This window comes from Protopterus annectens, chromosome 5.part0 (assembly GCF_019279795.1).
Source record: "Protopterus annectens isolate FY-2018-M chromosome 5.part0, PAN1.0, whole genome shotgun sequence".
NCBI classification, from domain to species: Eukaryota; Metazoa; Chordata; order Ceratodontiformes; family Protopteridae; genus Protopterus; species Protopterus annectens.
In genome coordinates this window covers 1,664,355,972-1,664,369,396 of record NC_056735.1, presented here as the reverse complement: position 1 = coordinate 1,664,369,396, position 13,425 = coordinate 1,664,355,972, and the positions used below count along the sequence as shown (strand labels likewise).

Here is a 13,425-nt window from a genome sequence, read left to right as displayed (position 1 = left end):
GCATACAGGGATTTAAGTTGTTCACCATCACCTTTCCAAAAAATAAAAAAATCATTTACGGAATGCCTATAAAAGGCTATTTGGGGATTACCTAACAGATGTTCATATTCCCAGTTAATTATAACCAGGTTTGCATATGTGTTGGCACAATATGTGCCCATGGCAACCCCTGACAACTGCTTATAGCATATGCCATTGAACATAAATATGTTGTGCTCTAGTACCAATTCCAGTAACATACAGAGAAAGTCTACCTTAGTATTAGAGAACCTTCCCTGGCTTGTCAACACTGATTTCACCATGCTTTTCCCCTGGTCATTGGGTATACTTGTAAATAAAGACACTACATCTAGTATGGCCAGCATCCCCGTATCTGCTGTTCCCATTTGCTTCACTGCCCCATAAAGGTCCACTAAAAACAGTTCTGTGTCTTTCAAGACCTATGTATATTCATTGAGTGCTGTCTTCAATTCCTTATCCAGGTATATAGAGATGGGTTCTGTTAGCCATCCTGCCCCTGCTACTATAGGTCTAAATTTCAGGTTATATGGGTCTTTGTGTATCTTGGGAAGACCATGGATTTGAGGTATGAGTGGATTTTCAACAGTAAAATAATTAAAAAGATCTTTACTTAATAGTTCCATACACATGCATTCATATAAGGTACTGGCAATCTGTTCACTCATTTCAAACACAATCGTTGTTGGTACTTCAACATATACATTTGGATCCAATAACATTTCTTGTCTGTATTAAAATTTTCTGTCAAAGCCAACCATTGACTAGAAATCTAATCCAGGACTGTCTATAAATATTTTGAAGAATATGCAAATATGACATACTAATATTGTATGCACATAAAACAGACTGCAACACATCATCCAGTGTTGTACCAAATATCTTATGTATGTCACAAGACAGTAAAATAGCTGTATTCTTATACTCATTAATAGTATCTATGACTATGCAGTAATAGTAAAACATCTGTGATATTTTTCCCTTTAAGCCCATATACACCTTCTTAAAATTCAGATATAAAAACTTTACTCAATCTATTAGTCAGAACTATGCAAAAAATCTAATAATCAGTATTGCTGAGTGTTAAAGTCCTCCAGTTTCTGGTATCATCTCTTTTCCCTTGCGTATAACACTCTCACAGATAGTAGCATGCATTTGTCCAGTATGCATCCATTCATTCAAAATACCTAAACATATTTTCTTCAATCCAAAGTCATACTCGTATAAAAGGTATACTTTAAACCAGTTGGAACAAGTCTGTGTTAAAAGATGTTAAAACTGCATTTAATTCATCTAAAGTAATAGCCTTATCTAAAAAAGCTATGTTCTACTCAGAAAAGTCACATTCTAATCAAGAGGAACTACCAAAACTGGAAGATACATTGTTTTAAGATATCTTTCAACAATAGAAATAATCTCTGGTAGAGGAATTTTTACCACACCTTCTGAATCACACAATGTAGTCACAGAAAAACGCTCATGGTTATAAACTATTTTCTATAAAATAGAGAACATTCTTCAGAAGTAACTACTATCACATACATTTGTCTGTACATTGACTTTTTTCACACTGTCAGCTGTCAAAATGATGTAACAACTGACGGTTATTTGTCATAAGGTTGTAGTGACAATACTTTAATTTTATAATCAGTTTTAGCCGTATAATAATTTTTCTGACATATGCCTTCTCACAGCACAAAATAACTTTCTGTGTTAATGTTTAAAAGCTAGCCACCAGTCTGTTCTACTAACATAAAAGGGATACATTCTGAGAATTTGTTGCCAAAGTACATCTTCCCACTGCCACTCCTTCATTTCCAAAAGCCATTCATTTTATGTTAACAGACCTTTTCCAGTACATGTAGAACATATACAAAAACTATCAGAAAATAAAAGTACAGCATGATCAATAAATGGCAAATGTAACAACTAAAATTCAAGTAATTACATAGTAATAGTATAAGCAAAGAAACCAGTTTTGGTATGAAGAGTTCCCCTAGTAGAGCCCTTTGAAATGTCTTAACATCAGTTGACCAAACTTCAGTTTTACCCAAAGTCTATCATAAATGACAATTAAAATCTCCTAATAAGTCAACAGGCATATTTAAAACAACACAAGGTTGTATCCACTGAAGAAGCTCTTCCCTATCAGACAATAGAGTGGGAGCGTATATGCAAATAAGATGAAGTAATGCATCACTTTCCTTAAAATCAGACTGCTAATTGCCCAGGTACCACAAGAGTAAAATCCAACAAAGTAAAGAATGACTTATACAGTGTTGCAGTCCCACAACATAATGATTCACCAAAAGACCATAATACCTTATGTTCCCAACAATATTCAAGTTGTCTCTTCTGAGATATCTTTAACTTCCTGATGTCTAATAAACAAAAAGTTTCAGCCTGTACATCTTTACAAAAATCTACGACTATATGAACATTTAAACTACAAAAAGATACTCTATCATTTCCCTTTCGTACTGGTATTGATAGCACCGTGCTTTAACTTAGTTTCTTCACCCTATTCCCAGTTGTAGCATTTTTAGTTTCATTAACCTCACTCACTTTAGCATCTGTATTGTCATTAATAAGTATATCCAATGAACCTTCTATATCATTAACCTCAGGTTTACCATAGAATTTTCATATATATCAAAATGTTCATCTTTCACAGCTGGCCAGTTTAATATCGGTCAAGCAAAGCTTGCACTATAGCATATTCTTCCTCAACACAGTTTGTGGGCAAATGACCATCCTGTTTATATTTCCTACAGATCATTACACAGTTTTTTATATTATGTCCAATGTCCCCACATTGTGAGCACTTATGCTTACCACTGTCATTAATAAGATGGCTAGCCTGCTTTACTGAATGTATGATTTGTATCAACTAATAATAATAATAGGATCATAAGAGGTTACTAGACTATTGGCCCTGAGGCCCATACAAGCTTAGCCAAGAATTTAGCCCATGTTCCAACAAGTCAGCAATAATAATAACAATAATGCTTAGGAAATGCTTAATGGTATCTGCTTCTGTAGATAAAGTCACAAAAAGATCCAAAACACATGTCCATAAATTCCTGCCATCATATCTCTTTTTGATTTCATGAACAGTATCACTGTGACTAATGAAATATTTTTGAACATCAAGCTCAGTAATTTCAGCAGTTCTAAACTGCAAAAAGATATGTCTCTTAAAGGAAAGATTTAGTCCTGAAAATACATAATCATTCGATGGCATGCATAACGTTTTTAAATCACAGTTCTGCAAAAATCTTTCAGCAACAATAGAGTTTTCAAATGTCACATCATAAAGAGTTTTTCCCAATGTGCATTAATCCATGTCCTTTACATCCATATCCAAAGGGACTAACAACTTGTCCCATGTCACATATTTTTTAAACAGGCATAGTCTGTCTCACATGAATACACACTACCAGCAACTTTTATTAACCTGGAAGACATTTTCTTCGACTCCGGTCAAGATGTCACAGCTGTTGTATATATTGAAACTACATTTTGCACTTCAGTAACTCCATCCAAACCTCTATGTGGATCTGATAACTGCCAAGCAGAGGTAGCAGGAGGAAATGGAAATTTAAGGCCATCTGAGGTCACCTCTGTATTCGGTTCATCCTGCACATTCGATTTGTTCATGATCTGACTCCACAGAAAAGCCTTTTCATCTGTAAGTTGTTCTTCATTCAGTTAAGAAGTCAATTTATCATCTGGCAGACTGCCCTCCAACAAACAATTCACAGTAACATCTGTTGATAAAGACATCTCAGCTGGTACTTTCTTGCCAGTTTCTGAATCTTCCTTTCACTCTGTACTGCAGTCACCTTACAGCCCTCCACAGCAATAACAGAAATTAAAATGTAAGGGAAGTTCCCCAATACCCTGGCCAAATTCCCCTAGCAATGCAAATACTACCCCTGGTCTAGCCTTTAAAAAGGTCACTAGCCTAGCGGTACTAACCTGGTCACAAAGGATAAATTAAGTAATAAATAAAATTTTGTTATACCCACTCCAACAAAACAATTCTAGGCAGGGTCAAGGCTGATTCTATCAGCAGGGTCTTGACTTCATCTATGGCTTTTTGGAAAGAGATGGATACTAGAAGTATTCTAGAAGCAGCAGCTTGGTCTTCTGTGCAAACTTTTACAAAGCACTATAAATTACATTCTTTCTCCATGTCTAGGACAGGCTTTGCTGGGACTATACTCCACTGGTTCCTGGAGTCTCATCCTCCCTCCTCCCAGTCATTTTAAGCTATGATAATCCACCCGTATAGCTTAAGCTACTGCAGCAGTGATCCTTATGTAGAACATTTTACAGCTATGTAAGTAAACTTGCCATAGCAGTAGATGTTCAGATGTTCACTGCTGCAGTAGATGCTCCTTCCATCCCTTCATCCTCCAGAGTGTGGACTTTTTATTATTATATTCCTGGCACTATCTTCTCAAGGCTTTAGTCACCCTCCCTATTTCTGTTGGCCTGAAAGTTCTGAATGGCATGGAGCACAAACCTGACTTCTAGTCAGCTCAGCTCAAGCTGACTAAAGGTTTGGGTGCATGGAAGGTATCCTAACAGCTTTGGAAGCTGGCTGACTGTTGTATCTTGTAGAACCCGTATAACTTACTCTACTGCAGCGGTAATCACTTGAACACCTACTGTTATGGTAAGTGTATTTTCCTCTTATGGTGTTATTAATGCATTTCTCTTTTGCTTTGTAGTTTTGCTTTTGCTTTATCTGTACTTTAGATTACATTTTTCATTTATGCTGCTGTTTAATATTTGCTTTGCAAGTATATTAACCCAACTTGCCCTCCACAAGGGAAGTATTGTTAAACAGGTGCCTGTTCCAGTTGTGAATATCAGTAAAATGTATTTTTGCATAGATTCATATATTTCATCCATCCATGCATCCATCCATTAATTGGGAAGTGAATATATTCTGTCCAGAAAGCAATGAAGGCAAGTAGGTGTTGGCTGAATATGTTAGCAATTTTCCAAAATCAGTATGATTCTAGGCAGACAGTCAAACAATGTAACAAATGATTCTTTACTGGGATACAATGTACTCTTAAATGGCTACATGACAAAATGGTTTGCAAGAGTACCAATAAGAGGGAAAACCTAGGCCCATATTATTTGCAATTTATTCTGCAGCACTACATTATTTTATTTATCTTACTCATAGTCTGACTGACAGTCTGCATCATAATGTCATTCTCTTTATTTCTGAAATGTAATCATACATAAAGCCCAGCTGTTGTTTTACCTGGCTAATTTTACTGTTAATGACTGGCTATGATTTATTTATTTATTGCATTTATTCTTAGCATGGTGGTAGGCAGACTTAGCTCTTTCTGCACACATGAGAGCTTTGTGCATTTTTAGACCATGACTTATCCTATAGAAAGTAAAGTAAGTAGAAGAGATTGTGAACTTGCTAGGAAAAAAACACAGACTTTTCTTTGGAAATCTGAGTAACCTTCTCTCTGAATTTGTTACATGGGAGGAAGAACACGTGGGCATCAGAACAGTCATGAAAATATGGTTCATAGCTAATCATGGCTACGATGTTAATATTTAGAATATTCAGGAATGACTATAGAGGCAGAGACCAAGTGGGTAGCTCTGTAGATAATGGTACATAATTATGTTAGCAGAGCTGGCGAGTAACTAGGCAGTGAAATAAAACTGTCTTGCACTGCATGAAAAACAAAAAGTGTTACCTAGTCCAAGAATTTCTTTAACATTTGTTTACCAGGAAAGTATGACTTGGAATGAGCCAGTTTTCAGAGGAGGCCCTGGGAGAAACGCTCCAGACCCATGTTTTTGTAGAAGTCACTCACAGATCCTTTCTTCTTTGAAGGATAAGAAATCGCATGAGGAGCCCTTAGAATGTCAGAACCATTAGTTTGTTAAGAGACCTGAATATATCTGGTGTTTGTTAGAGGACTGATGAGAGACATAGGTAGATGCTCATCATTCAAGTATCTACTGTTATGTTGAGTTTACTTACACAACGGTGCTTTCAGGAAAACCTTTCTTTCTGCAATGCCAAGACAAAACCATTTGCAGTCCCTTCAGTAGACATGTATCATAGGACTAGGAATTGTAAAATCCTCCAGGTGGATCTATCATTAACTTGAGACTGTCACATTGGAGTGGAGAGAGAATGTTATATTTAAAGGTACATAGTCTTCAAGGTTTACTTAGCCAGAGCAGACTAATTTGACCCTTGGCTGCTTCACCTAAAGACTGTCTGAATGTCCCTAATCCTCTAAAAGATAGTTTCCCATAACACTTTTACTAAGTATTTGGAAACGGGGGGCAAACCACCCACCACCATCCCTTGCACATGGCAACTCCATGCACTACCTGTTTAACAAGGTAAACTCAGAGGAAAACTATGCGCAGCCTAAGAAAAATAATATTCATTGTTTTTTTTTTCCTGTGGACAACTGGGATACAATGAAGTAATCCACAAACAAGTGTATAAATTTCAATTACCACCATACTACAAGATTCACAAAAAAATACCACTTTGGATCATAACCATACAAATGTGTGAGCCTTTTATTGCATTTACATAGCTAATTTTTGCAAACATAATTCCTGAATAGGTTCATATCATACAAACAGAAGTAGGGGTGGAAGGACAGTAAAAAAAAGTCAAAACTGCTGTAACAGAGACAACATATACTTTGTAGACTAAATGAAACAAAAAGATGAAGAGCTGAGTTGAGTGTTTTCAAGAAGTATCAGAGGCAGGTAAAGCAGATGCATTAGGTAAGTCTAAGCAAATACAAATGAGCAGTAAGTGGAGTGATGTTAATTAAACACAGACAAAAAACATACTTAGATTAAAGAGATAGCTTCTACCTAATGTGCCACATATTTCGTTTTTTTTTTTTTTGAGAAATAAATAGAATTTTTTTTTTTAATTATTCAAGGGTAATGTACCTTAAAAGGAGTGGAAGGAGGCAAACAGAAACAGAGATAAGGCATAAATGCTGAACTCACTTTGAGTTTATACATGAGACTAAAATAATAAAGTAGAGACACGTGTCAGCAAATCTATTATCCAGAAGAATAAACACTGGAAATACTCTTTAAATCCTAAGGTAAATTAAGCAGCAAATCTAGACTGGATTCACATGAGAATTCTAAACAAATAGGAGTAAAAGTAATTACATTATTTTTCCAATCCATCCAATGCTGTCAAGTCACGTGTATGTGTGATAATGTGAAGATGTAATGGTAAATACACATATGACACTGACTGACAGATATATGTGCACGTACATGCACAAACACACACACACACGGGCACACACACGCACGCACACACACACACACACATACACACACACACACACACACACACACACGCATGCGCACACAAAAGCATACGCACACAGAGCACACACACACAAAAGTGCACCATACCAAAGAAGGGGAGATAGTATTCCATTTTACAAGACAAGGGACAAAACTCGAGAAAATTACAGAGCAATTAACATAAATCTCATTAGTAAAAGAAAATATAAAACCATTTCTGAAGGAAAGAAATTTTAAAAATTGAGAGACCAGTGATGTAAGTACTGGAGACAGCATGTATTCACAGCATAAAGCCCATGTTGTAAGCTTGTAACTGTTATATTCTCCATGAATACAGATATGCACCTATGTAAACTGCACTGAAATTTCAGCTTGTGTACAAACAAACCCTTTACATCTGCAATAACACTAGGTGCAGCCGGCATACACCATAACTCAGTTAAATCCATTTTGTTCCATAAAGGAACTGCTCCTCTAAGTCATCTGCTAAGACACTGATACCCAAACGTATACCTTCCCTTTGTGTTTTATTAAACATGCAATACATGTGATAGTAGCACTGTGACCAAAGTTCTTTAGGATTATCTCCGTTGTACCAAAAATTCTTGGGTCTGCTGGTAGTCGACTCTTCAAGGTCTTGTTCGACAAATGGAATGCAGACTTCAAGAAAAAGAGATTAATGCCACAGACTGCATAATAAAAGGCAATGTTTTACCTTAGTAATGCTTGTATACCTCTTTGCAGAGATCAGTAATCCAGAAAAATGGAAGGCAAACAAACACACATAACCTTATATCACTTAGTAATAATGAAAGGTTCATGAGTATGAGCTACTCCCCATAGAAACACTAAGGAGGCATAATTAATTTATCTGACAATCATAACTGTAAAATCTGACATTGTATCTTTTTCAAAATCTGGAATGATAGCATGCGTTGAGATACGTTACCTTCAGTTTCCTCACAGGTAATGTCCATGTAAAACTGAGGTCTATGTTATAACATCGAAGTCTTAAAACTTCGAATGTTATAATACTGAACCATTTAGATCAAAAGACTATAACGTCGAACACTCAGAATAGCAATTTTTTTCCCATGGAAAAAATTTGCTATTCTGACAAACATACACACAATACAAGCACACCAAAATAAGTAATCCACACACATACACTTCACAAAACTCTACACTCAACCATACATACACTACTAGCTATCCACTTACCTTAACCCAACCCTAACCCTAAAGGTCCGTAACTACTGCACACTCACCTTACCAACTCCCTAACCCTAACGTCCCTAACTATCGCACACTCACCTTACCCACTCCCTAACCCTGAGGTCCCTATCACACACTCACCTTACCTGCTCCCTAACCCTAAAGTCCCAATCGCACACTCACCTTACCCACTCCCTAACCCTAAGGTCCCTATCGCACACTCAACTTACCCGCTCCCTAACCCTAAGGTCCCTATCACACACTCACCTTACCTGCTCCCTAACCCTAAGGTCCCTATCGCACACTCACCTTACCCGCTCCCTAACCCTAAGGTCCCTAACTATCACACACTAACCTTAACCTGATCTGTTCGCACAGTTACCTTAACACGGTCCGTAACCTTCGCTCCACAGTTGAGGAAATACTGAAGCTGCAGAAACGGCCCACCGAATACTTTCCCTAGGAAAGTATTTGATATTCTGCAGCGTCGCTATTTTTATTTTTCGGTGCATAGGGTTCGATATTATAACATTCAAAGTTTTAAGACTTTGAATGTTATAATATAGACCTGTGAAACTGTGTAACATACAAAGCATTATAAATTAAACAAATTTTCTTAAGCCCTTCTAAAATGTGGTTGCATTGTGGTGGTTGCTTTTAGATACAGCTTATTACCATTTTTGTTGCACAGAAGGCTGTGTATGAAAGCTGCGTGACATAACCGGTCTGTTTTTATGACGCCAAGATGCAGTTTCATCTATGATCAGCCAGCATCAATAAGCTGTATTCAGCTGTGTAACTGTAAGTTTGCAAAGTTATTTATATGATGCATCCAGAAATCTTTAACACAATGTCTCATAACATATAAGAACACCATTATGGAATGTAGGCTAATTGACCTGATATGAAAATACACATTTTAAAACACTTAGCTCTATACAAATGTTGCTGCCTCATTATACAGTATGTTTTGTGTAATCTAATGAAAAGAAGAATTGCAAAATACCTAGCCTTATTGCAATGGATGAGTACCACACTCTGCTGTCAGAGTGACATAAATATGAATGTATAACTGCTGTCAAAGTGATTTCCCTGAGTATTGATTTATATTCTAAAAGTTATTGGCTGCTTGTCTACTGTTTCATATAACATGTTGTTATAAATGGTGACCAGGTAAGAACTCATTTTTGTTGAAGGCCACTTTAGCACACCATTAGTAAACTCAAAATGTTTGACAATTTTTCAGCAGGAATTCTCCAGACGACTGCAGTATAGCTAAAGGAGGAAAGATGGTCAGTGGATCGGATAGTGTTCCAATGAATTATGGGGGATACTTGGAAGAAAAGCATGTGCCCCCTCCAAACATGACAACTAATGAACGGAGAGTGATTGTTCCAGCAGGTATGAAGACGTTTGTGGGAAATAAGGTTAAAAAATGTTATCAAAATATCTGGTAAATGAATTAAAAACATGTTTATAATGTCTGCATGGAACTTAATGCTGCCTCTAAATACATTCTGTTGTAATGAATCATTGTGTACTACCTTATATTTTTAGTAAGTGGTCTTAGTCTAATTAATCAGAATAAACCTGCAAAAGGAGTTCAGCTTTCCTTTCATACTTGTTTTGCAGATTATAGATTTATGTAAGAACAGTCGTTCACTAAACTGGATATAATAACGGAGATACCTACATTTACAATATTTTGCTTTAGCAAGATATGAATACATGCTGTATGTTTCAAAATCTTCAAAGGTGATTCACTATAATTAATTTCTCTATCTAATGTTGAATACAGGTCCTGCTTTACACTTTTAATTGCTTCACAGCTAGGAGAGAGAAAAAAAGAAAATTTGGAGTGCAGAAACACAAATCGAATTGTGGGAATTTTAAGGTTATTTAGGCTGAACTTTCCAGTGTCTTTTGGGCAGGTGTTACAAGGATGTTTATTTTGTTACAAGGTTGTAGGAAAGTTGAGAGACAACATGAGGGTGTATATTTAGAACACATTTAGAATTTAGAAGCAGATCAGTATTCGTCTTTAACATTGCATTCAGATTTGTTTGGAGGCCAAACAAGTTGGGACAAAGGCTGAAGAGGGTACACTTAGGTTAATAAGAACTTTCAGTACTAATACATTTATTATCCAAGCAGTTGTAGCCAAATATTGGCATATATTAAAATCAGACAATTTTTTTACAGCATTATTGGATGACAAATGTAGGTTTAGTTACTGCACAGGAAAAACTCTAGGGGAACACTTTTCATCATATAAAAAGGGAAGTACCTATGATAGAGGTGCATTAACAAAAACTTTAGTGGGTAGCACTTACTGTGATCATTGTAAATTTTGTAAATTAATATCGAGAACAAAGTCCTTCACATCTATAAATACCCCCAAGGAGTACGATATAAGACATTTAATAACATCCACCAGTGAATGGATTATATATATGGCAGTATGCCACTGTTGTTCTTTTTATATAGGACAGACGTCATGTCCATTCAAACAAGTATGTCATTACATGTTAGTGATATCAAATGTAAGCGTACACGTAGTGTAGCTTATAACACAGCTCATTTTGTATTTTTGGGGGTAGACAAAGTGGAGGGCAACCATCTTACAGATACTGATAGGCATAATATTTTAACTAGGAAGGAACACATGTGGATTATCAGTCTGGGAGCATTGTTCAAACCAGAGCTTAATGACCATTGGTAATAACTGATATATGACCATTAATGGTTGATGGGTAATTATAATTTCAGAATTAATTTTTTCTTAGCTTCTGTATGTATGAACAATAGTTTAGGAGTTTAATTGGGGATATATGCAACTGTTTATATGTGCTAGCAGACCCTTCTTATCGGGTCTATATTAGATCACCAAACACTGAAAAAAGCGAACAGTGATTAATCGACCCTATGTAAGCGAAAACTTACAATTTCGAACTGTCAGAACAGCGATTTTTTTCCCTAGGAAAAAAATCGCTGTTCCAACAACAAAAAAAATTTAAAACACCTTAAACATTACATTAAGTGGGGGGCTTCCCCGCCACACCCCCTGATGTGGGGGACTGTGCCCCCCAAATGCCCCTACTTAAATATACCAATTCCGAGACCGCACTACAGTGCCAAAAATGGCAAAGTAACAAAGTGGCCAAGCAAATTCTTTCCCAGGGAAAGAATTTGCTTAAAAGCCGCTTCAATATTTTGCCATTTCAGGCTTTTGAGTTTGACCAAGATGCATTCAAAAGAATGCGTCTTTGGTCTTCTAATAGGGAACCCTTCTTATCAATATATTAGTATGTATTTTTGACATACTAATTTATTAAAATATGGCTGCTAGGAGGTTTCTGTTTTTGTATTAGTATAAAGTATGTATGTGTTCATAGACATTTACTAGTTTGTAAGTGTGTATGTATAGGTGTATGTATTCATGGGAACAGGAGTTTTGCATAAATTGACATCATAAAACACTCTTTTGCAGCTATTAGTACCCAGGTCTGCATCAGCTCAATGTTTCAAATAAGAGTATCTGTTCCTGTAATTGTGTTTCAAAGCATTAAGGTTTTACACAAGTACTGCCGCTTTAAATTTTGGATGTATATATTAGGGAATTAAAGTTCATGTGACACACACTGATGACGCCGAGGGGTGAAACCGGTTTGTCTGTTGTGGAGATTGTGATTCGCCATTAAAGTTTGCTTGCATCCCTGTTTGGTGTTTTCTTTATGTGCTGGAGTATTTGAGTTGTGTTTTATATATACATATATATATATATATATATGTGTGTGTATATATATGTGTGTGTGTGTGTGTGTGTGTGTGTGTGTGTGTGTGTGTGCGCACACAGATACTGTATATATGGATGCCTGTCATTTGGTTGAATGTCAGTTTCTTTGCATGGCAACTATGTGTGTTGAAATATTGAAAGTCTGCTTAAGTGAATGACCATTTGACTGAAAGCCTATATTTTTTTAACCTTTCATAGCTACACCTAGTTCTGCAATACAGAAGTAGAATATTTAGAAACACATAAAGATGCTTTATCTGACAATTAGTTCTACCAATAGGTAAGCATTGCTGGTATGGCTTCTGTTTGAATGCTGAGAGTGATTTTCTGTGTCTGATATTTTGTCTTGTCTCCCTAGTTGTATGACTGTGGAGTTAATATATTTAAGTAAGGGGATGTGGGGGCAAAGTTTCCCCACAAGGTAGGTACAGTGGGATTTGATCCCCCTGCAAAAAAATCACTTTTTTCATTGTACAATGTTTCAGTTGTTTGGAATTTGATTAAAAGGTCTTTCAGTGAAATAGATTTTTGACTGTCCACTTGCCTCATTGCCCTTGTCTGGCCAGTGTCATTGTGTCATACTTCTCACCTCTCCAGATTTTCACAGAATGCCTACATTTTTGCCTCATATTGTTGGTCTGTTCCTTGTGAAATTAGATATTTTCTGGCAAATCACTGAGGACTGACATCATGAAATAATACATACATTTGAGCTCAGGTTTCATATCCTTCAGAAAATGCATGCTTGCCCAAATCCTGTTAGTCAATCAACTTTCAATGTTTATAAGAGCAATATATATAAAACTTGTCCCTTATTTTTGGGTCTTTGTCCCCCATTATTTTAGGCTTTGTCCAGATTTCATAGTCTGAGGGTGAAGGTATGAATTGTGTGTGCATTATTATGTCCAGCTTTCTTACTGATGGCCCACGTCAAGTCTCTCTTGACAAAATGACTGTATATCTATAGCTGTCTGTATCTATAGTTATGTCTGTCTCCCTATGTGTGTGTGTGTGTGTGTGTGTGTGTGTGTGTGTGTGTG

The 13,425-nt window shown here is 36.4% G+C and overlaps 1 protein-coding gene across 7 annotated transcripts in view; it reads left to right on the top strand.

The window, feature by feature from the left end:
* The window catches only part of ERG (ETS transcription factor ERG), a 2,569,778-nt gene that overhangs the window by 2,174,335 nt on the left and 382,018 nt on the right, over nucleotides 1-13,425 (top strand). For 5 of the 7 annotated variants that reach the window (XM_044071454.1, XM_044071451.1, XM_044071456.1 and 2 more), the window contains one exon: nucleotides 9,836-9,990. In XM_044071454.1, the coding sequence (XP_043927389.1) occupies nucleotides 9,836-9,990 (155 nt within the window). The remainder of the gene's footprint in view (nucleotides 1-9,835; nucleotides 9,991-13,425) is intronic. The other 2 variants (XM_044071455.1, XM_044071452.1) reach the window with 1 other exon arrangement.